Consider the following 23,264-nt stretch of genomic DNA (forward strand, 5'->3'; position numbering starts at 1 on the left):
GGGGGCCCAGGCCAGAGCCTCTCCTGGGGTTCCTGAGGAGAGGCAGTGCTGAGCTGGGGGCAGCCCGGGACTGGCTAGTGGGGGTCATTCCAGGAGGCCTTGGGGTGCAGGGGCTGCTCCTCGCTGCGTGGCACCTGGCCCTGGGTGATCAGGACAGGAAATGCGGGCTTGGCATGAGAGTAAGGGAGTCTGGAAGGCCTCCCGGAGGTCGAGGCACCACAAGGAGCAGAAATGAAACATGGTCAACGCAGAGAAACGAGAAGGCCCACGGAGACCTGCGTGCGGCGGCTCGGGTCAGAGTGACCGGACAGAGGCCAGCACAGGCGACAGACAGACAGACAGACGTGGTTTAGATTATCCAGGACAGAACGCGGCATGGCAGCCAAGGGTGACAGACAGCGTCTACGGATGGAGACAAGGTCGCGGTGGGTCTGCACCACACCGCGCCCAGGACCGGCAGGGCCACAGGGCTTCCATTCACACCAGGGTCAGGGCCGGGCGGTGCCCACCTCTGGGGGGACATCGGAGCACGGGGTGGCAGGGCTGCCAGCTCTGGGGGGCGGGGACCCAGGCGTCAAACTTAGTGAAACTCACTGATCTGAGGGCCTAAGACCAGGTAGTCTGTCATCAGTGAATTTTATTTACCTCAATCAAAAGACCCCTGGGAGCAAATATCCCAAAACAGTGCTCGTGGTTAATGTGGTGGGAATGTCAGTGCTCTGTGCGCTGGGGGGTTTTCTGACTTGTTTCTGTCTCTTAAAAAAAGAAAAATGAAAACAAGAAAGGGGAAGTTCTGGGCTCCCAGTCTCTCCAGATCCAGAAGAGAGTATCTGAGCTGGGCCCCCCCAAGGCCCCCCACAGCTGCCCCACGTCTGAGCTGGGCCCCCCCAGCCCCCTCACAGCTGCCCCACGTCTGGTGCTGGCCCCCCAGGCCCCCCCACAGCTGCCCCACGTCTGAGCTGGCCCCCCCAGCCCCCACCACAGCTGTCCCACATCTGAGCTGGCCCCCCCAGGCCCCCCCACAGCTGCCCCACATCTGAGCTGGCCTCCCCAGGCACTCCCACAGCTGCCCCACATCTGAACTGGCCCCCCCAGGCACTCCCACAGCTGCCCCACATCTGATGCTGGCTCCCCCCAGGCCCCCCCACAGCTGTCCCACATCTGAGCTGTCCCCCCCAGGCACTCCCACAGCTGCCCCACATCTGAGCTGGCCCCCCCAGGCACCCCCACAGCTGCCCCACATCTGGTGCTGGACCTGCTTACGTAAGCAGGATTGAGGTGCTTACATCTGGAATCTGCGTCCCACCTGAGTCCTCGGGGGCCCAGTGTCCGGCTACTGCCCAGTCACTGGGTTCTGGTGAACTCCCCTCCTGGGCTGTCCCCAGCATCCTGTGACTGGGGCCCCAGATGGCCTCCAGGAGGCAGGTGCTGATCACAGCTCAACAGATGGGGCCAGTCCAGCCGTCACAGGCGATGGGGTGAGGACAGCAGCCCCCTAGCCCGTCTCCTCCAACCAGCATTGCCGTCTGGCTGGACCTCTGCAGCACCGTTCAGTTAGGCACTTGGTCTGTGCTGGGCTGAGCGTCACTCAATTATTCATTCAATTCTCCCAGGCACCTTGGGACCCGGGCACTGTCTAGGCAGGAAGAACGAGGACCGCCAGGCTGGGCTCCAACCTGCCAGCCACACCTCTGACCGATGGGTCTGGAGAGGTGGGAGTTTGACCATCATAAGAGGAGTGATTCCTTGAGGGGCATGGAGTGGGGGCACTCTCTCCACCCAGATGTTGCTCCTGGGGGAGGGCCTGCACTTTCCTGCCCCACCGCTGCCTGGCACCTGGAGCCTGAAGGTTCCAAAGAATCGGGAGAGCAGGGGTGGGGCAGCACAGACCACCCCCACACCACCTCAGGGCCAGTGTTCTCCCAGGATCACAGGGGACGCTGTGGGTGCCCCCCGGTGCTCAGCCTGTGCTGTCCCTGGGAGGACAAGTCTGAGGCCGGGAGGCCTGTGGAGGGTACCCCCACTCCCAGGGACCACACTCCAGGGGGCTCCCAAGTCAGCCCAGGCAAGTTGTCCTCGGGGATCCCCAGGCTCCCCGTGGCCACTGTGTCAGGGAAGTCCTTCCTACTTCTGTGCCCAGAGGGGTCCCCGGGCTGTGAGCAGAGGGGAACCCATGGGAGGTACCAAGGGAGACCCAGTTCTGGACATGCCTCTGGGTCCCCCACAAGCTACCAGGGCCCACAGAGGATCTGGGGGCATCAGCAGGCCCCTGCAAAGTGTTTGCCTAAGACCCCCAGAACCCCTATAAGGCAGGTGTCTGGGCTCCAGGGGCCAAGGGTCCCTCACCCACGGGAGACCTGCCACCCAAATCCCTCCAAGTGGGACCAGGGCTAACGACTCCATTCCCCAAGGGCCCCTGGGCACAAAATCCGGGTTCTCACTAATTTACTCAGAACCAACCAAGATCAAACCTGTGCTTGGACCCCCCCCCCGGAAAATGAGATTCGCATATTTGCTGATTTGTCTCTGGAGTCGGAAAGAGCAGGACCCAGCAGGACCCGGGTGGGAAGCAGCTAGGCCTGGCTCAGTGCCTGGGGCCTGGGGGCCAAGGGGGGCCACGGTCATGGTCCAGGGACAGTCGGGGCTGCTGGGACGTTTGCCGAGGACAGTCAGACGCAGGTCCTGGGCAGAAGGCCGTCGTGTTGCCATGCTCCAGGTAAGCTTTAATAAGACAAGCAGTGACACTGCCTCGCAGGCCCTTTCCCACCTGGGGCAGGTCCCCCGGAGGCAGCTCCTTCCAAGACCGTCCCACAGGGGACCACACCTCAGGGAGTCCCACAGAGAGGCAGGCACAGCCCCAGTGAGCTGTCCGCAGACGCTGCCCGTGTCCTGCAGATGCCTGGGCCACGCCCGGCCTCTGGCCCCTAGATCATGCCGGCCAGCCAGGGCGGCAGGAAGAGGCCAGCAGTCCCCAGCAGACAGACGATGACGAACACCCAGAGGAAGATGCGGTCGATGACCATGGCCACATACTTCCAATCCTCCTTCACCTGTGGAGAGACACACCCAGTCACTCCAGGCTGCAGTGAGAAGCTTCTAGAACCTGCTTCTATCCTTGCCACCAAGGTCACCAGGGTTGCAGGCACACCTGTGTGAGCTGATGGGTGGGGAGGGGGCACAGAGAAATGATGTGTCCAGATGAAGTCTGGCTTCAGAAACACTCTGGGCTGCAGGAGTCAACACCCTCCACAGGGGGCGGGCAGCAGGGCCACCGTGGGAGACAGGGGTCCGGCATCATGGCCCCACTTGACCTCACCTGCCTGACAGGTGTCAACTCCAGGGAGGTAGCCATGGGAGTGCCTCTGGAGGAACACCAGGATGTTTCATGGTGAGATGCACTCTGGGTTTGCTAGAGCCGGGCACCGTGGAGACCATGAGCACACCCCCACGTGCAGATGGGGCAGGTGACAAGGGCGCCCACATCCCCTGGCTGTGCAGGTACATCCTGGGTAACAGGCCTGACCTCTCACAAGAGCCCCAGCGTGGGCTCCGTGGGGGGCAGCGTCCGGCAAGAGACAGCTGAGGCCTGACTGCCCCCTACTTGCCCCACTGCTGCAGGGGCAGCACTCGGGCAGGCTGCTCATGTGGCCCGAGGCCCCTCATGGCTTAGTGGGGTCTCTCAGCTCTGCTCCTAAAGCCCCTTGAGGGTGAGGGTCACACGTGAGAGCCACACAGCCCTGTGCTGGGAGCAGGTTCTGAGCTGGAGCTGCCGGGGGAGGGTCCACAGAGGGGCAAGGGAGGGGCCCCCGGGCTACAGTGGGAGCCGGCACTGAGGCCAGGGTGGGGAGGGGCACTGGGAGCACATGTGAAACATGATGACCGTGTTACCTGCAGTTGCTCCCTTGGACACAATGAGGAAGGTGGCCTCACTGTCCTGCCTACAGATGGGGACACTGGGGTCCAGAGCGGTGCTGGACACTGTTACGTGTCTACGCTGGGGGAGCGGGTCCTGGTCTCCCCCTGGGGAGCCCCAGGACAAAGGCTTAGGGAGGTCAAGGTGGCTTGGCCAGGCCACAGGCGGGTCCTGGGTGGGCAGCTGTTGGCACTTGAATGACCAGAAAGGACGCAGCCCCCTGGCTTGGGCCAGCCGGACACTGATGAGTCAGACTGGCTTGGGGACCGGCAGGCCCAGCTCTCCCATTTTAGGGGCATCGAGGGAGAGGACTGTTCGCTGCTGTTTTCTGCCCTGATTTTTTAAAGTAATCAGAGACATCATGGTGGTTTTAAGCCAAAGCTGAAAGGGCCGTGTTTGTTCTCAAGAACGAGAGCAAACGGGGTCACTTATAAGGGAGCGAGCGCCGGGACCCTCTGTTCCAGGAAGCAGCCCCGCGGCGTCTCCTCAGCTCTGCCTTTCAAACCTCCCCTCTGAGAATGAGCGGCTCGCAGACAAAGCTGCGCCGCCCTGATCCCAGGTGGGCTCTTATGAAGTCCACATCGCTCCCCGGAGCCCGGCAACAACACGAGGAACCAGAACCGGGTCGCGACTGCCAGGCCACCATGAGGGTGGAGGGGTCTGGGGGCGAGGAGCCGGCCCTGTGCTGAGGACCACTGGCTCCTCCAGGATCCTGGTGGCACCGCAAAGGCGTCGTCTCTGCTCAGCAGCCCCCGAGGCCTGCACGTCAGAGTCAGAGCTCTCCCGGTTTCTGAGCTGGCAGTAAAGCAGCCCCAGAGCCCGAGTCTCCAGGAGGAACCTTCCAGGAACCCCCTGGGCTTCAGGGGGCGACTGGGAGACCGGCTCACTGCTGGGGGGCTCAGCCACAGGACACACAGTCCCCAGGATCACCGGGCCCAGTAAGCACTCACGGGCTGGTCTCCGAGGCGGCAAAGGGACCAGGGTGGGGGAAGGGACAGCAGTGTCACACCCACCAGGGGCCCATGTCACAGGGCAGGAGGAGGCGGACGCGGGGCGAGGTTGGTGCACCACGACCAATGCTCAGGCTGAGCAGCCAGCACTGACCACGCAGACTGACCAGTGCCCACCCCACCCGCCTGAGTGCTGCCCTGCCCTCCCCCTCCGCCGGCTGTGCCCTGAACTGAGGCTCAGCCAGCAGCCTGGACTCACCCTCGCAGGCACCCCGAGACGTGGCTGGCACAGCCTGGGCCTCGGGGTCTCGGAGCCTAGGCCGCATCTGAGCACCCCCCTCACACGCCCACCTGGATCCCACACTCCCTCTCCCCAGCTTGGTTCGGAGGGGTGTGGGGTGCTGGCCAGAGGGACAGGTCCCAGGCCTGAACCCTCCTCTCCTTCCGCCGAGCCACAGAGGCTGCTCAATCCCATGCCATCTCCTCTCACCCCAACCCCAGACACCTCCAAGTCCCTCCCCAGGGGCCCATGGGGCAGGGCACTCAGCAAGGCCAGACGGAGGTGCTCACCAGGTACAGATGGGGCTGGGGGCCCCCACCCCTGCCTGCAGCTTCCCTGCACCCTGAAGCCTGAAGGGAACACCCCGAGAGGCACTCTGCTCTCTGCCAGCCACTGGGCACTGCAGGGACCCCCAGCAGGCATCAGAGGCTCAGGGAGGAGGGAACAGGCAACCCAGGGCCCCCAGGTTGAGCAGCCGGGTCTGGGCCCCGGATTCTGGGATTTTCCCAGCCACTCCCTCCTCTGGAGTGGACAGGGCATCGGGGGCCCTTCCAACACAGCTGTGCCAGGAACTTACCGAGAAGTCCGTATCTTCTGCCTTCAGGTGGTCTGCGATGTACTGGACACCCTCGACCGCCCGCATCAGGGCTGGCGACAGGGGTGGGGGCGGGGGCGGCACTCTAGTGCTGGGGGCCTTGAGTGTGGCTTTTGGGGTCCCCGCCGGCTCCTTCCTGCACTTGCATTTGCAGGGGGAGGCCTGGTCTGGGGGCAGGAGCTTGGCTGAGGGGGTCTTTGAGGGGGCCTTTGTCACAGAGATGGGGGAGCTGTCCACCAGGCGGTCGCCCCGGGAGACGGCATCCTCTAGGGGAACACAGTACTGGATGCTCCGAGACCGGCACCGTATGCCGCCCTCTGCTGCTTCGTTGGGGCTGGACATGTGCTGGACGCTCAGGGACCTGGCCTTGATGAGCCCTGGGGCCTGGGTGCTGGTGGGTGGGCGGCAGGGCCGAGGCGAAGGGCAGGGGCTAGCTGTCCCAGCCTCTGAAGGCTGCAGAGTGGGGACCTGGTCCGAGGGCGACTGGCAGGCCGGCTGGGGCTTGACTGGCTGGTCTGGGCCACAAGACGGGGAGGGGGAGGGGCCCCTGCTTTCGAGGTGGGCCTGCCCTTGGGGCTCCGGCCAGAAGCGTGAGGCACTGGCCGCCTTGTGCATGGACTCAATGAGCCGCCGGCAGTTGTCCTTGACCACGGATGGCCGCTTCATGAGGAGCAGGCGCGGCACGACGTCCAGGAAAACGCGGCGGACCCAGGCGGGCATGGTGTGCGTGCGCGGGGAGCGGTGGTGCACGTTGAGCACGAAGACCGTGATGACGATGGAGAGTGTGACGAAGATCATGGTGAAGAGCAGGTACTCACCGATGAGCGGGATGACCAGCGAGGTGGACGGGATGATCTCGGTGATGAGCAGCAGGAAGACGGTGAGCGAGAGCAGCACGGAGATGCAGAGCGTGATCTTCTCACCGCACTCGGACGGCAGGTAGAAGACGAGCACGGTGAGGCAGGAGATGAGCAGGCAGGGGATGATGAGGTTGACCGTGTAGAAGAGCGGCAGGCGGCGGATGACGAAGTAGTAGGTCACGTCCGCGTAGACCTCCGCGCAGCAGTCATACTTCTTGGTGTTGTAGGTGCCGGTGGCGTTGACGATGGCCCACTCGCCGCTCTCCCAGTAGTCCTTCAGGTCCACCATCTGCTCCGTCTGCACCAGGTCGATCTTGGCCTTGTCGTACGACCAGGAGCCGAACTTCATCTTGCAGTTCTGCTGGTCGAAGGGGAAGAAGGTGACGTCGATGCTGCAGGAGCTCTTGTAGATGGCGGGCGGCGCCCATTGCACCCGCCCGTCGTGGAAGAGGTGGGCCTTGGTCAGGTGGGTGACAGCAAAGTCCCCGTCCGCGCTGGGTAGGAGAGAGAGCGTGGTGAGACATCCCCGCCTGCCGCAAGTGCACCCCCACCTCCCGGTGGCTCTGCCGGGGGTGGGGTGGGGCTGGGCTGGGCCTGCGGCCCACCTCGGCTGTCACCCCTGCGCCGGGGCCGACATACGGCGGGGACTGTCTCCGCCATCCACACCATACTCGACACCCACGCTTGCTGCTGGTGATGACAGTGGTCATCTGGGCTGAAGCAGCCATGTCGAGAGCTCCAGACGCACAAGTGGCCCCCGGGCAGCACTCAGAATGCCTCATCCCCTGCGGTCACTCGGGGCTGGGCCAAAGTTGGAGTGAGACCTATCTGGCCACCTTCTCCTGCTTCAGACCGTGCGTGCCAGTGACGCTGAGCACTCAGCGCCTTCCCCCACTGACCCTTCCCTGAACCTGAGGCAGGAAGGACCCCCCTTCCTGCACAGGTGAGAACTCTGGGGCCCGACAAGGCAAAGACCAGGCCAGGCCTCCTGAGTGGGACATGGACACCACCCATCACATTCCAGGCCGTCAGCCCTCCTGCCTCCCCCTCAGCCCGGGGGCCTTGTCCACAGGCCGGGGTGGGCGGCAGGGTGAGGGGTGCTGTCCCCGGCCCTCCTGCTGCGGGCAGAACACCCAGCCCGCAGCCCTGGTGCTGGGCCTCCCTGACAGTGCCATCCACCTCAGTTTTCTTCACCAAAGATGTCCACAGAGGGGAGGGCCACAGCACAATGAGAGGGGAGGCAGCCAGCCTGTGGGGACACAGGGACACCCACACACAGCTCCCCAAGAGTCCCGTTTGCTCCAGAAGGGGGCCACTCTCTCCTTTGCACTGGATGCGCCTGGCCCCCAGTCTGGGTCCTGAGTGGGTGTAACCTGGACCTTGGGGGGCGGGGAGGGGCACTCTGTCAGCCTCAGTTTCCCCATAAAGACTGAGCTGTCCACTCCGGGTGTGGTGCCCACAGACACACGGAGGCGACAGCCATCCCCCTGCCAGCTTCGGCTCTGAAACGTGGCCTGGAGACCTCCTCTCGTCCCCCCAGGACATCCCCGCAGACAGCTGGTCCCAGGACTGAGGCACTGGACGCTGGTCATCACGCTTCTTTGTCTCCACGACATGTGCTGAGGGTGCATCTGGCCCCAGGAGGTCCTCAGAAGGGCCCGGAGCTGGCCTTTCGCTCTGTACTAGGGAGCCAGCCGCCTGGCAGAGCCCCAGGAAGGAGCAGCTCTCCCCGAGGGATGTTGTCACCACCGCATCAGTCCTCGTTCCTCTTCCCGCAGCTGCTTCTACCATGCCAGCGGAGACAAAGCACCTCTCCACACTGCCTGGTCCCACATCCCACTCCCAGCAGGGCTGTGCCCCCGGAAAGCCCAGGGGGCGTGGACGTCAGGATGGAACGGCCCGACTGTGAGCCTGTTCCGGACCTACCACAGGAGCTGTGGCCAGCACGGGCGGGAAAGGAGGACCCGGTCCTGGGCAGTCCAGGTTCCTGCTCCAGAGATGCCCATCCACATAAGATCCCCAGCCCGAGGGGCCAACGTAGGGGAGCCCCCCAGTGGACAGCACGGCCTCTGGCCTGACTTAGCCCAGGATGCTAGGTCCTGGGGCACGGGGAGCTGGGGGAGCTGAGTGTGAACCCCAGGGGGACGGGGCAGGGGGAACTGGAGGACTCCAGGGTTCAGGGTCGGCCCAGGCGGCCTGCAGAGGGAGCACAGAGAGCCCGCCCCACCTTCCACTCACCGAGCTGGGCCCCCTTCGCGCCTTCGTGCTGCCCCACAAACCGTCCCCCTCGCACGCGGCTGCTCTTCCTGCTGCCATGGCTGGAATCAATTAAGTTGGGAAGGAGCCCAATCGTTCTTAATCAAACAGCAGCGTTTTGTAGGTCAGGTCTGACCCTGGGGGCCTGAGAGGGGCTTTGTGCAGGGCTTTGCAGGGTCTTGGTGGGGGCAGCGGGCTGTGGGCAGATGGCTGGGACCGGAGGGAACCAAGGGCTTCCATTTGCTTTATTTGTATGTGCGGTGCAAGCCGCCAAGGCCTGGGCCGGGCCTGAATCTGCCGGTGTGGATTCAGCTCAGAGGAGCTGTCCCAGCGATGACACAGCAGAGACACGGGGACACAGGGGGACGTCAGGCGGCCCTGAGGTCAGGGACCCCATGAGGGTCCCGGGGAAGGACAAGGTCAAGGGTGCCAGCCGGGCGAGCCCACCGTCTGCTACGGCCATGCCCATGAAACCCTGGCTCCCCAGCGCAGAAACATCCCCCAGACGACCAGATTTCAGCTCAGCTTCCCCGGAGCTGGGGACACACGCATGGCCCAGACAGAGGCTGTTTGCTGAGTGCGATGAGCCGGGGTTTGGGGACTTCTGGTGACGTCTGTGCAGGGAGGGTGCAAGCAGCAGCGGAGGGGTGGCGGAAGGACTGGGGGCAGTGCGCCAGGAGGGGCAGCCATGCTGGGGGCTCCCTCTCTCCTTTCTGGAGCTCCTGCACCTCCCGACCTGTGTTCCAGGACTCAGTGAGGGGTGTGTGCACGGGGCCATCTTGCCAGCCAGGCAGTGATGCTGAAACCAACTCCAGCCCGAAGGGCAGCATCTGCGGGGCCTGTAGTCAGCCAGGGAGGGGCTCAGATCCCTTCTCCCCAGAAAGCGACGGAGGCCCCGGGCTGGCCTGGGCCGGGACGGAGCCCCAGGCGCCCACGCTGCCCTTGAGCCCCGTCTCCTCCCTAGCGTGCCTGCCGATGGGCCACCCCTGCCCCCAACACCTTCCTTCGCTCCCTCTTCCTCCTCTGGAGCCTGACCTCAGCCTTGGCTCAAGGCAGGGCCCAAACATGCTGCCGGCCTCTTGCTCACACCGGCCTTGGTGGACCTGCCCTACGGGAGACTGGCACTGGCCACCCGCACTCCCTAAGGCCCCCAGCTCACTTGTTGTACAGGACGATGTCCGGCCTCCAGATGAGCTCAGAGGGGATGCGGATGGAGGTCACGTTCTCATAGTCGGCAGGGTCCCAGCGCAGCTTATAGTCATGCCACTCCTGGGGGAGGGGGGAGAGCCTGGGCAGTGACGGGGAGGGGTGGGAGCGGGGGGAGGGGAGGGGCAGGATGGGGAGAGAGGTGGGGGAGAGGAGAGGGCAGGGCGTGGGGCCCCCTCACTCACCTGCTTTACCCACACGTTCGTTGTCATCATCTGGTTCTTCTCATCCTAGGACACGAAGGAGAAGGGAGGTGGTGATCCCTTGGGGACAGATGGGGCACATCTCTCTGGCCAAGTTTCCACACCCACAAGGACAGTCCATGGCTGAATGTGGGGAGTGGACGACCTTGGGAAGGAGTGAGGGCCTCGTCTCTGGAGACAAGCAAGCCCAGGATGGCAGGTCCTGAGGGGACTTGGGACTGTGAGGACAAGGCCCCCTGAAACCTTTCCAGAAGGAAAGCGAGCACTTCCCAGGCACTAGCGCTGCCCTGCCCACCTGCAGCACTCCGTCCCAACTGGGGGCAGGTGCTGTGAGCCCCGCCTGCACAAAGTTCCTCCCACTCGCCAGTGGTCCAGGCTTTTCCCTCATCCGCCCCAGACCAGGCACACACAGGCCATCGGAGGACTGCTTAGGCCAAAGAACCCAAGGATGGTCAAGCAAGAAAAGTGCCCAGCACCTAGACTAGGGTTGGGGGTGGGGGCTTGCACCCAAAGGTACAGGCCTGGGAGCCTCTCCCTCATGCCCCCAGTCAGCCAGGTCAGGCAGGGACCACTGCCCTTGGTCCTCCTCTCCCTTGGGGCTGTCTGAGACAGGCCACCCAGAGGATGCTGAGGATCTGTGTGACCTGAGCAGGGCCCAGACACGACGTCCAAGGACCCAGGCTGTGCAGCCCTGCAGAGTGGCCCGCACCACCACGGCCCTGCCCTTCCCTCTGGAGGCAGCCTGCCCTGCCCTGCCCTGCCCATCTCCCGCCCCCAGGCTCAGAACAAGCTTCAAGGTGGCAGGGCCTGGCCTCCTTCCCCGAATGTCAGCCCGTCCTATGCAGCTGTTCCCCAAGGCACCCGTGTGAAGTGCCCTCTGGTATGTTCAGGCGCATGAAACATCAGCCCAGGGCCCCAGAGCGCTGGGGATCCCAGCCTCCCCTGCAGGCGTGAACTCACACAAGCGCTCGCCACTGGACCTGCAGCAAATACCTTAGCGGACAGAAAGCAGCCTAGTGGGAGGCACCCCCTTCTGCAAACAGCCGGCACACGTGTGAGCAGGCATATCCTTGGCCAGCTTGGCTGCAGACAGCACAGCCTGGGAGTGGCTCCCGTCCGGCCCGGCGCTGCCACACGGCCTTGGTGGGGACCTCAGGTGTCTCAGAGCTGCAGTGCTCCAGGCTCAGCCCCTCCTGGGCAAACTGGGGAGACGCAGCCCTGTGGGGGTGGGGGATGGGACAGCCCCGGGAGCTGAGGCAGGAGGCCAGGCCGTGAGGCAGGTGACCCGGAACATTGAGCCGCAGCCGCCTCTGGTATTGGTGTTTGCAAATGCAGCGGCTTGGGGCCCCTGCCACCCTGTGTTCCCTTCTGGCTGCACTCCAGCCAGGAGTCTTCTACAGGAAGCATCTGAGGCCTGATTCCAGGAGGCCTGAGGGCACAGGCCAGGACCGGGTGCCTGACCTGGTCTCTCTGCTAATGGGGCCCACGTCCGGCCCTTTCTGTCCGTGTGAAAATGGCTACAGCCCCTCCCACCTCCCAAAGCCCCTCAGAAGTTGCCGGCTCAGGATGGAGCTGTCACACATTCCATTTTATAGGTGAGAAGACCAGGGCCCCTAGGGTCACCTAGCACGTCCAGCACTAGCTCGGAACCAGGGCCTCCAGACTCCAAACTCCCCGCTCGCTGAACCTGCCGGGGCTGGGCTTCTGGCAGGGAGTGGGTGGGCATTTGGAGATACCTACAAGTTCCAGCTCCTGCCCAGGATCCTAGTGTGGAAACCCCACCTGAAGCCGAGCCGGCCTCCGACCTCCTCTGTGGCCCGTGAGCCCAGCCCCCAACCAGCTCTCCCCACCAGGCAGGAGCCCAGTCCCCAAGGCCCTTGGGACCCTGCCCCAGGCTGTGCAGCCACCACCCAGTCAGTCCCACAGGATGGGCCCCCTCATGGTGCCCCAGCCCCTCCATAGCCACGGCCACTTGGAGGCCAGACTCCTGGCCTCCTCCCAGCAGCCTCCTTGGTCCCCAGCCAGGAAGGTAAACACCTCCCCGACAAACCACCTGTCCAAGACTCGACAGGACCCCCCATCGCAGACCAGTGCAAGTGGGGACCTCCTGAACCAGGCCAGGGTCAGGGTCCTGCCATGGCACCTCAGAGTCCCTGCTGCCCCACCCGGTGCCACAACTTGCACAGAAGCCACCACAGTCCTGCCTTTCACCGCCCCACAGACATGTTTTCTGCTCTTTGCTTCTGAAGGTGACAGCCCTGACCCAATGCTGCAAATCCAGCACTTTGAGCTTTTCTACATAGAAGGGAGGACAGGGCAGGGCCTGGGGCCTGGGATCAGGTGGCACAGAACCTGCCTTGCCTCCTGACTTTCTCAGTGTGGGTGCTGGACTCAGGCAGGGCCAGGACACACGCGGCCAGTGTGCAAAACTGATGGCAGCCCTCGTGGCTCATCGAGGCTCCCCCGGCCCGCAGGCCACCTCCAGGCCCGCCTCCTCCCAGGCACAAGTGCTCCTTCAGGCTGGCCCTCCCCTCTGTCGCTGAGTGTGACGGCCGAGGCTCAGAGCGCCCCCCACCCCACCCGGCACCTACCACGTCAATAAGCTGTGCGATGGACAGGCCGAAGTGGACAAGAACTACATCCGAGATGTTGGCCACGGGCCGGGACCACTTGTTGTATCCAAAGAAGAGTTTCTTCAGCAGCCGTTCCTCTGCTTGGGCCCGGGTCTCCACGTGGCTGCTCACTGCAGGGACAAGCAGCTCAGGAGCAGGGGACAGTGGCCATCCAGGCTGCCCTCTCTTGCCTCCTGCCAGGCCATGCTCAGCACCTGGGCCTACTTCCACGTCCTCACTACACATTCCTCCTACCTCAGGACCTTTGCACATGCTGCCCTATTTCCAGCCTCAGTCTCTCCTCTACCCCCTGGGTTTGTAAGTGTCACTTCCCCAGAGAAGCCTTCCTAGCACACTGCCTCTCACCATGAAAGCAAACAATTGATGAGATAAGGGCTGATTCGGAAGTCTCCCCATCATACTGTGATTGCAGAGGGAAGGGCTGTATCTCCAGCTGCTAGCAGAGTGCTGAGAACCTCGCCTCAAAGCACAAGGTGGGGATACCCACAGGGCACAAGGGGATGGAGGGTAGCAGGGGCAGGCCCAGGCAGGGCGATGGAGGAAGGGGAGGGAGGGTCCAGCCGCAGAGAGTCTGGTGCCTGTGGCTGCAGAAACCCCAAGCTATCACCAAGGAAGAACCGTGCCTTGACACCTAAGGGGCATTTCAAGTGCAGACTCTGGCAGTGAATCTGGCATCTGTGTTCCTGGACAGACACACAGCCTGCCTGTGATGACCAGGTCTGGAGTAAACCTAGGGGAGGCCCCCCTCACTCAGTCCAGCCCATCAGCCAATCTGTCATCTGAGGACTTCCTGTTGTCCTGGGCACCTGCACTGGGGCCACTGCATGGAGAGGGTTAGAGGAAGGGGACGGGAGACCCCAGCTTCCCTGCTCCTCTGAACTCCAACTTGCTCACCTGTGAATTGCAGACAGGACCTGAGGAGGGGTTCACAAGCACCCCTGGGGTCAGTCCCAGAGCCCCAAGACCCCTCACTCCCAGCCCCAAGTCCCACCTTGTTCTTCCTGGTCCCTCTGGTAGGAGGTGCGGCCCACTCCTCACTGGGGAGCGGGAGGGTTAAATTTCCTCCACTAACCCTAAATAGCAAGGCGGCCTCCCAGGGGATGGGGGAGGGAGGCTGGAACTTCCCCTGTCCCAGTGAGCCTGGGGAGCAGAAAAGGTGCAGGTGGGACCCTGCTAAGGGCAGAAGCCGCGAGGCTGATCCCCCAAACCAGGGGCGGGGGGAGCAGGCATGGGGGAGTCTTCAGGAGAAATTGGCAGAATGGATAAATTGGGGCGGGGGCAAGATAGGCCCCACCACTCCCCATCCAAGTTGGATCTTCTGGGTCCATCTCCTGAAACAGCATCCCCCCACATCCACCCAAACCCCTCTCCCTGAATTCACAAGCGAGTTAATTCCTTCCCTGCCTGGGTCAGCCCATGCCCCAGGAGTCTGCGTCTAGGCTGGGGGAGCGTCTGTGGCTGCCCCATTGCGCGCACCCGCAGCTTGGGACCGCAGCCAGGAGCCTCCCTTCCTCTGGCTCCAGAGGTCTGAGGCCGCCCTGAACGGGGCAAAAAGGCGTCCGTTCTGTGCCCCGAAACTCACCGGGCAGAAGGCAGGCCCCCAGAAGCAGCAGCAGCGGCGGCGGCAGAGGCAGCGGCGGCGCCCCCGGTCCCCCGAGCTCCATGGCGCACGGAGCCGGCTCTACATGCGGACGGCTCCCGGCTACCTCGCGCCCCTGCGTGGGGCTCCCCGAGCTCCGTGCGCGCCCAACTTCATGTCCCCCGGGCCGCGCGGGCCGCTCCGTCCGCCGGGCCTGGCTCGGCCGCTCCTCCTGCCTGGCGCGGCGGCGGCTGCCCGGCCAGGAGCGAGGGGCTGTGGGCTCAGCGGCGCGGCCCCGCCCGGACCTGCCCGCCTCCAGCCGGCGAGGAGGAGGGGGAGGAGGGAAAGGAGGAGGGAGCAGGAGGGAGGGCGAGGACCGGAGGGGAGGAGGAGGGGGGACGGACCGCGAGCCGAGACGGGGCGCGGAGGCTGCGCTTGGCCCGCGCAGGGCAAAGTTTCCTTCGACCTCCCTAGGCTGGGGACGTGCCCGAGCCATGGGCGGGGACCACGTAATCACTGCGTGCTGCTGGGGGATCCCAGCGCGGAGTGGTTTGAGGATCCGGAGACACTGACCCCCGCCCCAGCCCCGCGCCCCGCCACCTTCCGGGAGGGAGGACGAACACCGAGGGACTCCGGGAGCGGGGCGGGGCTCCTGCAACGGTCTGGTTAACTTCGTCACCCCCACCCGGCTTTGCAATTTGGAAATTACCAGTCCCTCATGGTCTTCTCCAGCGAGGCCTTTAGGACAGAGCCCACCCGCTATCAGCCTGTTCCCGGCGGACCACCGGGAAGCGTCCAGGGGAGCCTAGGCCCCGCGGCCCACCTTTCCTGGGCAAGGGAGGACCCTAACCCCCCCGCCCAGGGCGAAGCCGCCTCTTGCTGCCTCCGGGTCTGGCCTGGGCCAGGGTCCGCTGCCCCCACCTCTGCGCAGCCTGCGAGCCGGTGGGCTGCGCCAGCGTGAGCGCAGACCCCATCCCACGCGCGGTGGGCAGCAGCTGAGGGGCGGCCGCGGAAGGCCTCGGGCCCAGGTGACTGGAGGATAGACCCGCGGCGCCTCCGGACTAGTCTTGAACAGTATCAGCCGCGCGCGGTGCCCTGGCAGGGGCTCCGCCCTCAGGTGGGTCGAGGTAGCCGCTGACCGAGCAGCAGGTGCTCAGAGGAGGGGGCGGGAGGGGCAGCTTTGTGCGGATGGAGCCACAGTCTGCGGTGCTCACAGGGCGCCACTCGGCGGGAACGTGGCACTCGCAACCATCCCTGCGCGCCTCCGGTGGGGAGCTCTGCAGGGGGACCAAGCCCAAAAGGGAGACTTCGGGTCTGGAATGCGGGTAGAGAAGCAGGGGCTGGAGCCATCGCCTCCTCAGCAGCTTCCATCAGCGATGCCCCTGCCCCTCCTTGTCTCCCCAGCTCCTGGCCCTCCCAGCTGGTCTCTCCCCATCTCCCCTGCCCCCCTCATCTCCCTTCACTCCACCTCTATTCCCCTCCCATCTCCCTTCTCCCCATCTCCCTCCCCCTCCCATCTCCCTTCCCCTCCCCATCTCCCTGCCCTCCCCATCTCCCTGCCTCCTTCTCCCTGCCCCCATCTCCCTGCCCTCCCCATCTCCCTCTCCTCCCCATCTCCCTGCCCCCCATCTCCCTGCCCCTCCCCACCTCCCTGCCCCTCCTCCAGTGCTCCTGCACTCTGGCCCCAGGTCTAGCTCATCACACCTCACACACAATCGCTCTGAGGCCTCTAGGGCTCTGCTCACAGGAGCTCTCTGTCCACTCTTGGAGGTACCTACAAATAGAGCTTTCAAAATGCTTGGTCCTGAGCAGTGCCCAGTCTCAACAGTGAAGGTGGGTCACTCCCTGTCCAAGTTGCTGGCCCAGGCCATTGAGCCACGTGGATGCAGCTCCCACAGCATCCCTGTGAGGTGGGCTCTTTTGTTACCCATGGGGCCCAATGAGGAAATGGACGGACAGAGGGGTTATGCCACCTGCCAAGGTGATGCATTTAGTACCGGGGTTCCAGCTGGGCCGTCTGGCCTCAGGGTCTGCACCCTGACCCCTCCAGACTGAGGGAGAGCATGTCCTGGCCTGTGCCTCTACAGATTTAACCTGGTGCCACTCTACAGTCTGCCCTTTCCTGGAGCCAGGAGGCCTGCCCTGGGGAAGACCACTAGACCACAGGGCCCCAGCCCCTGGCCCTCTCTTGGACCACCCCACAGGCACAGAGCCTGCTCTGGTCTGTGACCTACTTCTGCAGGCAGTCCCCCTCTCACTCCCTCCTTCTTTTCACCCCTACCCCGGTGCCAGATCCTGAGCTCCTCACATTCTTAAGCCCTTTCCCTGAGCCAGATAAGTACCAGGAGCCAGAAGTCCTCTAAGCTGAAAAGTTGGACTGAACCATGAGCTGGTGAACAGGCCCTGCCCACGGCTCAGTGGGTGCAGGGGGGTGAGGAGGGCAACCCCGACCCCCGCGTCTCTCCTGGACCACTCCTCCCCACGCAGCAGGCAAAAGCCTGTCTTCCCCAGGGCCCTTGCCACATGAGGTCCAGAACCTGCCAAGGGCCCTGGCAGGGAAGGGACCAGGCAAGGGGATGAGCCCTGGTGACTCCCTGAGGGGTTCTCTGTCTGTCGTGATGAGAGGGCCCCTGCTCTGCGCTGTCCCAGAGCAGGATGGCACCTGGCTTGCTGGTCGGCTGGATGGATTTGACATTCTTCTCCTAGTGATAAAGGCCGATCACATTCCAGGTCCCATCTGGAGCTTCCTCCAAGGATCTCAGCGTCTCCGTGAAGCGGAGGTCAGCATTACCTTCTCTGGGGAGCTAGGAAGACGAGGTATGAACAGTTGTCACTGGCTGTGATAAGGCAATCCCATCACCCTGTGGCATTCTCCACACATTCCAAATGGGGATGCTCCCTCATACCTCTGCCTCCAGGCTCATCTCTCGGGACTTGTTAAACCTGGGCCCTCCTGCCAATGTTAAAGGCTGGAGTAAGAGGAGAGAGGGGGCCAACCTGTGAAGGCTTCCTGGAGGAAGGGGCATACAGGAATTCAGCCCCGGGGGACTATGGATGTCCACTCATAGCCCTGCACAGGGAATCACCTGGGGAGTCTGCTTAAGTCCCAGACTTTGGCACCCCCACCTCAGGGACTATTCAGCCCCGGCCGAGGCCCCCCTCCGCGCAAGCCCAAGGCAGGAGGCCTTAGACTGAGAGCTGAGTTGGCCCAAGGACTCATACAGAGGATCAGGCCAGGCCCCCAGTCCTGGCAGGGCTGGGACCCTGGGGTCCTGGCCTGGGCCGGGTGCTGGCATTTCCCTGGGACAGTGTCTGAACAGGGCTCTCAGCAGGAGCCTGCACCCGCTCACAGGCCAGGTCCACCTGCCTCCCTTCCCTGCACTCTGGTCACAGTGACAGTCGAGAAGATGGCTCTCAACAGCTGTTCCCACAGGAGAGTTCAGCCAGAGAGCCCTGCCTCCCCGTGTCTCCTGGCGCTAGAGGCCAGGCTGGGGTTAGCACCAGCGCTGGAGGCTCCTGCGGACACAGCAGAGCACACGCTCACACACATCTGTCCTGACTTGTTTGGCCTTCCCTGCAGATTTGCTAATGCAGCAAGATTAATTAATTTGCATGGTCGTCCCTCCCCACCTGCGCCCGGCTGAAGAATACTCTTTGCAGGAACCTAATAATCACTGTAGCCACTGAATTAGATTCTTACTCCAGGTCACTAAGCCCCTCCCTCTGGCTGCTCCGGAAACTGCTGCTTCAGAGGAAAGGAAAACCCCCAATTCACAAAGGAGACAAGCTTTAGGGGGCAGCCCCTCCATGTTCCCGTGCTGAGTCCTGGAGCCTTTGTGGCAGGGCTGATGTCCTCTGAGGAGACCTTGGGTGGGGGCCGAGGAGAGGTGGAACAGGCTCCTTGAAGACCCCTCCCCACACGCCCCCCAGCCCGCCTCCCTCCCCCCACGCCCCCAACCCCGCCAATGCCAGGCCGCTGGCTGAAACGGAAATTCATCTCAGCAGGACCGGCCTCCCTCTCCCTCGCTGCCCTCTCCACCCTCCACCCTGTCCCAAGGACATTTCCATGGTAACCAGTTGTCGGGATAACCGGGGATTTGAATCAAAGGTGGGAGCTTAGGCTGGGGTGGGGGCGTCAGGAGGCAGACCTGGAAGAGGCAGCAGGGTGGGCCTGGGAGGGGACCCGAGGGGGCTCCTCAGCACCAGGGCCCATTGGGGCTTCAGTGACCCACGTGAGCCCAGGAGCAGGGCTGTGAGCCCAGCCGGCCAGGCACAGGGGTCCTGCCTGTGCCCCTCCCACACGGCCACCGAACCCCACACCCTCAGGCTGAGAGGCCCAGATGTTTGGGGCTGGCCCTGGGCCTTAGGCAGATGCTACCTAGGAGGGAGGAGTGACAGCCATGCTGGGTCAGCAAGGGCATGGACGGTGGGACCTGGGGAGGTTTCAGAGGCTGTCACTTCCTCCTCATCCTTTCCCATCATCCGTCAGGAATGGAGCTGGAGCGAATTTAGTGCTGTTGCCTCCCTGGGCCTGGCAGGACCACCCTACCCTCCCTTGGGTCGGGGGTCATGCCCACCCCTGAAGCACACCCTCAGCCGGTCCTGTGGTGGGACCCCCCACCCCATGCTCAGGGGACCCCGCCACCCCCGAGCCCCAGGCTGGCTCAGGCTGCCCTCTCTCTGGGGCTGTTAGGAAGATCCTGGCCTGGCCTTGGGATCGAATCCCTCAGCAGGAGTCCTGGTCCAGCACACACTACCAGTGAGGCCCCAAGGGAGAAGCACTGTGTCTAGTCCTCAGGTCACCCTGACCACTACATGGGAACAAGTATTGTCCTGGGCCAGAGGACTCCTGGGCCACCTACCCAGGCTGGCCCCCTCCCAGATCTCCCAGCGGCCTCCCTGCTCTCAGCACCACGGACAGCTCCCCCGCTCCACCACTCCAGCCTCCTGCAACCAAATGCCTTCCCTGGGCCTCTTGGGAGGAAGCCCATCTTTGAGTTCCTGTCTTTGCCCATTTCTTTTAGCAAAAGTTTTGAGAGCCACCAAGTGCAGGAGGAATGTGAGAACTGGGGCCATTTCTCCAAAGAGGACGTGTGCTGGTCGTTCCCCATTTGCAGATGCTTCCAGCCAGGCCCCTTATATAGATGTCCCTGCTGCCCAGCTGGTGGCCACAGAGATGCTGCGATGAGGGGTGGGTGGGGGAGAGGGTGGCTGCGAGGCCTCGCGATCTAAAAATCATCAAATGCTTTGCTTGCAGGGGGAGGGAGAGTGGACAGTAGCTCAGAGGAAGCAAAGAGCTGGCCCTCCCCAAGTCACTGGCAATTCATCCTCCAAGGTCTAGACTTAAGCCATGAACCGGAGCTGTGCTGTGCCAAGCTCAGGGCCTGCTGCCCCAGCAGCTTTCCTCCTGGCCAGCGTCCTTGACGTCCCACAGCCCTGGCCTGGAGGAATGTGCTGTCTACAGCCAGGGCTGCTCACAGGGGCCCTTCCTGCCAGGGCTGTGCAGGGCCCCCCCACCTGGAGCCAGTCTGGCTGGGGCTCAGCCCTGCTCCCCGAACGTCAAGAGCACCCAGCCACAGCGGGGCTTTGTCCTCCGACACCAGGCAGCACCTTTTTAGAAGGTATTGATCTGCCTCTGGCCGGCCTCCATTTTCACAGCTCCACGCGCCTCCGCCCCGCCCCCCACCTCTGCTCACCAGTTAATTATCTGTAAACACGCTCCTGAGGAGGGCAAAACGCTCTGCAGGGTGAGGAAGCGGCTGGGGAGGTGAGCTCCCTGGCCCTCGAGTCTGTTCCCAGGTCTTCCTTCCACTGGCCCAGCCAGCACGTGGGCGCCTAGGTGGCCCTGCCAGCAGCACCTCTCTGAGCCTCCATTTCCCTAGCTGTTACATGAGGTAGTAACTGTCCCAGGTCATGGGGTGGGTGTGTTGGGGGGCTGGCTGGTTTCTGGCATCTGCTGCTAAAATTACTCTCAATAACCTCTTGACAATAGCTTATCTCTCAGGGGAGGGTCCTGTGCCAAAAGCTGAGAGCTAGAAGAGGGGTCACAACTCAGGTGCCCAGAGTCCCAGAGGGGTCACAACTCAGGTGCCCAGAGTCCCAGTTCAGGGCCCCCGGGGCCAGGCCAGCTGCGGTGCAGACACAGGGCCTTCTCCTTGCTACCTGTGGGCCCTGCCACCTGCCCCAGGGCCTGCAGAGTGTCCCAGGGCATCCCTCCCAATTCGGGGACTGAGGACCCCCACACGGGGCTCCGCCCCCCGTGGCCTAACCCAGCACCAGAGCAGCAGGTCTCCGGACGCCTGCCGGCCCCTCTGGCAGCCGCCCCAGAGGCAGACGTTAGGCTGTTTGTGAAGAATTATGTCCGGACAGGCCTTGGGCACAGAAAAGCCCTTTGTCCCAGCCAGCTGGCCACCTGAGCCCTCCGGCCATCTGGAGGATCAATATGGCTCCAGCCTGGAAGACCAGAGGGTCAGCGTCCCTCAGAGGAGGGGTCAGAGAGGGAGGACAGGGCCATGCTGAGTTGCTCTTCTGTGGACGGAGGGCAGTACCAGTGGGGGACTTAGTGACCTTCCAAGGGGAATGCTGAGCCCCCCTGGAAAGTCCTCCTCTTTCTCCTTCACCTCTGAGTCACCTCACCCTCCCTCGGGGTCCCTGAACCTGACCCCTGCAGAGACGGGAGACCCTGCGGCCGGCCAGGCGCCCCTGAGCCAGTGCCAGTACCTTCCCAGGGCTCCTCCTGCAGGATGCGGCCGGGCCCCAAGCTGCTGCTCCTGTTTGGGTGCCCACACGTCTGGACAACCTGACGCTGGCAACCCCGACACCCTGGGACCCGCCCTCTGTGAGCACAGCAGTGCATGTGGGGAGGCTGGCCTGAAATCTCTGGTCGGGTGTCCGTCTCCCCCACCAGATCTAGAGCCCCTCAAGGCAGGTGGCTGCAGGACATCCCGGAGGAGGCACTGGGCAGGCATCCAGGCTGTCCTGCTCAGACCACTCTTGGCCGCTGCCCAGGGACCTCCAGGGCATGGAGGAGCCCCTCCTGGGGGTGGAAATCAGCCCTTGTGCCTCAGAAACTGGCCCCACTGAGGGAGGAGCGAACAGGCTGAGTTCACGCCTTCTGTGGCCCTGGACCTGGCCTGCTCTGCCCAGTTCCAGCCCCGTCTCTGTGGCCAGCTGTCCTGCCCAGGAGGGAACCCGGCAGGGAAGGCAGAACCTGGACATCCAGCAGCCCGCCTGCATCCCGGGAAGGGGGCACTGCGACAGGCACTCCAGTCCCCAGGCCCAGGGCTGATTCCAGAGAGTGGAGGCTCCCTGAGCCAGCGGCTGGACGTTCAAATCAGCACCCTCCTGGGGAAGCGTGTGGGGCAGGCCCTCCTCAGGCGTGCTCGGTGTCCTCCACCCTGCGGGGGAGGCCGCTCCTGCACCATGGCCTGCAGCTCAGGAGCCTTCAGCAAACCAGGGCGCCGCTCCCCGTGCTGGCTGGAGGACACCCATGGAGGAGGCTGCTGACCCTGTCCTCGTGGGACACCCAGGCGCTCGAGATGCACCTCTACCAGGTCCTGGAGGCTCTGCAGGACTCCAGGTCTCGGCCCTTACTGACCACCAGCTGGTTTAGACCCAACACAGGTGCCTGTGCGGTCTGCCCTCCGCCCTGCGGGGGAGGGGAGGAGCACTGCTCCTCCGGGCCTCTGAGCCCATCTCTTCAGGGCTGGAGAGGTGGGGAGAAAGGGGGCTCATTTGCAGCGTTGGGTGCTTATCAATTTACTGCATGTTCTAATGTCTGCTGTACCAGATCAATGGTGACCACATCCAGGGTGTCCCTATTACCCTGTCACTCCCACAAAGACACAGCTGGGGTCATTCGGCCAAGGAGGGGGCCGGGCCACCGGACCCCGAGTCCAAGGCCCTCCACAGCGTCACAGCTCCTCGACACCCCTTTTCCCAGAATCCCATGTCCCTGTCAGTCAAGCCTTGTGCTGCCCCAGCTCACCGTCCTCCCAGGATGTGTCAGGGGCTGAATGCTCGGGAGGGCTCGGGGGACCCAGCTCTGCTTCCTGTTGACAAAGGCACGTCTGCAAATAGCTCCTTTCAGTTCCAAAGCCCAGGAGGCGGGAGCCAACACAGCAGCGCCAGCCCGGCCCCCGCTACCTGGGCAAGGCTGCAGGCTCATGAGTATTCGCAGCGGCTTCCCAGTTATCTCGAATTAAGCCAACCCAGCTTGCCTTGCAGGCTCCAGTCCCTCCACTTTCTGCCCCCTCTCCGCGACCTTCCTTTTCCTCCCAGTCCCTCGAGACGTGGCGGGCGGGGGCTGCCTCAGCCTCACTCCCCGTGCCTGGGCAGGGCCAGTATCTGGGCTGTCCTGGTGCCAGCACCCCATTCCAGCTCATTCTCTCCAGCACTTGACACGTCCCTGGCCTGTTCTCAGGGAGGCCCTGGACCTTGTCCCAGTCCCGGGTGGAGATAATTACCCTGACGTCCGTTTGCAGAGTTTAAATACGTTTTCTCAGCATCGAAAACATAGATTTGGCTGTGGCGCTTTATGGGGGTAGGGGGTTGCATCCTTGTTTGGCCCAGCCCCACGGGACAGCGTCTCCACCACTGAGGGGCTCGGCGGCTCCTTCTACTCCAGCAACCAGCGCCGAGCGCGGCATGGACCGCACGTACCTGGGACCTGGTTCTCAGAATCTGCCCTGGGGGAGGGTCGCCCCTGCCCCCACGAGCCCTGTGCTGGCCCTTCCTGCTGCCATGCCTGCAGGCTCCTTCCAGGGGCAGGGGGCTGGGGCACCAGGAGG

At 63.8% G+C, this 23,264-nt stretch overlaps 1 protein-coding gene across 2 annotated transcripts; it reads right to left on the minus strand.

Annotated features, from left to right (window-relative positions):
- Positions 1 to 2,919: 2,919 nt before the first annotated feature.
- On the minus strand, positions 2,920 to 14,560 carry CHRNA4 (cholinergic receptor nicotinic alpha 4 subunit). Of its 2 annotated transcripts, XM_031687622.2 has the most exons (6): positions 14,479 to 14,560; positions 12,855 to 13,006; positions 10,246 to 10,290; positions 10,014 to 10,123; positions 5,721 to 7,092; positions 2,920 to 3,050 (listed from the first exon to the last, which is right to left on the minus strand). In XM_031687622.2, exons 1-6 carry the CDS (start codon positions 14,558 to 14,560, stop codon positions 2,925 to 2,927), a joined length of 1,887 nt encoding a protein of 628 aa, XP_031543482.2. In that variant the 3' UTR covers positions 2,920 to 2,924. The 2 variants fall into 2 exon arrangements, with proteins under 2 accessions (XP_031543482.2, XP_072799715.1); XM_072943614.1 differs by lacking the exons at positions 10,014 to 10,123; positions 10,246 to 10,290; positions 12,855 to 13,006; positions 14,479 to 14,560 and adding an exon at positions 8,837 to 8,909 and having other exon boundaries at positions 2,925 to 3,050; positions 5,721 to 6,956.
- Between the last annotated feature and the right edge of the window lie 8,704 nt (positions 14,561 to 23,264).

Source organism: Vicugna pacos, chromosome 19 (genome assembly GCF_048564905.1).
Source record: "Vicugna pacos chromosome 19, VicPac4, whole genome shotgun sequence".
In the NCBI taxonomy this organism is placed as follows: Eukaryota; Metazoa; Chordata; class Mammalia; order Artiodactyla; family Camelidae; genus Vicugna; species Vicugna pacos.

Bases quoted from the DNA above. Each gene is read 5' to 3' on its own strand.
- CHRNA4 (XM_031687622.2), bottom strand. From the start codon at position 14,560: ATGGAGCTCGGGGGACCGGGGGCGCCGCCGCTGCCTCTGCCGCCGCCG. The intron at 10,291-12,854 runs GTAGGTGCCGGG...TTCGTGTCCTAG, and splicing joins TCGCACAGCTTATTGACGTG to GATGAGAAGAACCAGATGAT. The intron at 10,124-10,245 runs GTGAGTGAGGGG...CCCCTCCCCCAG, and splicing joins CGAACGTGTGGGTAAAGCAG to GAGTGGCATGACTATAAGCT.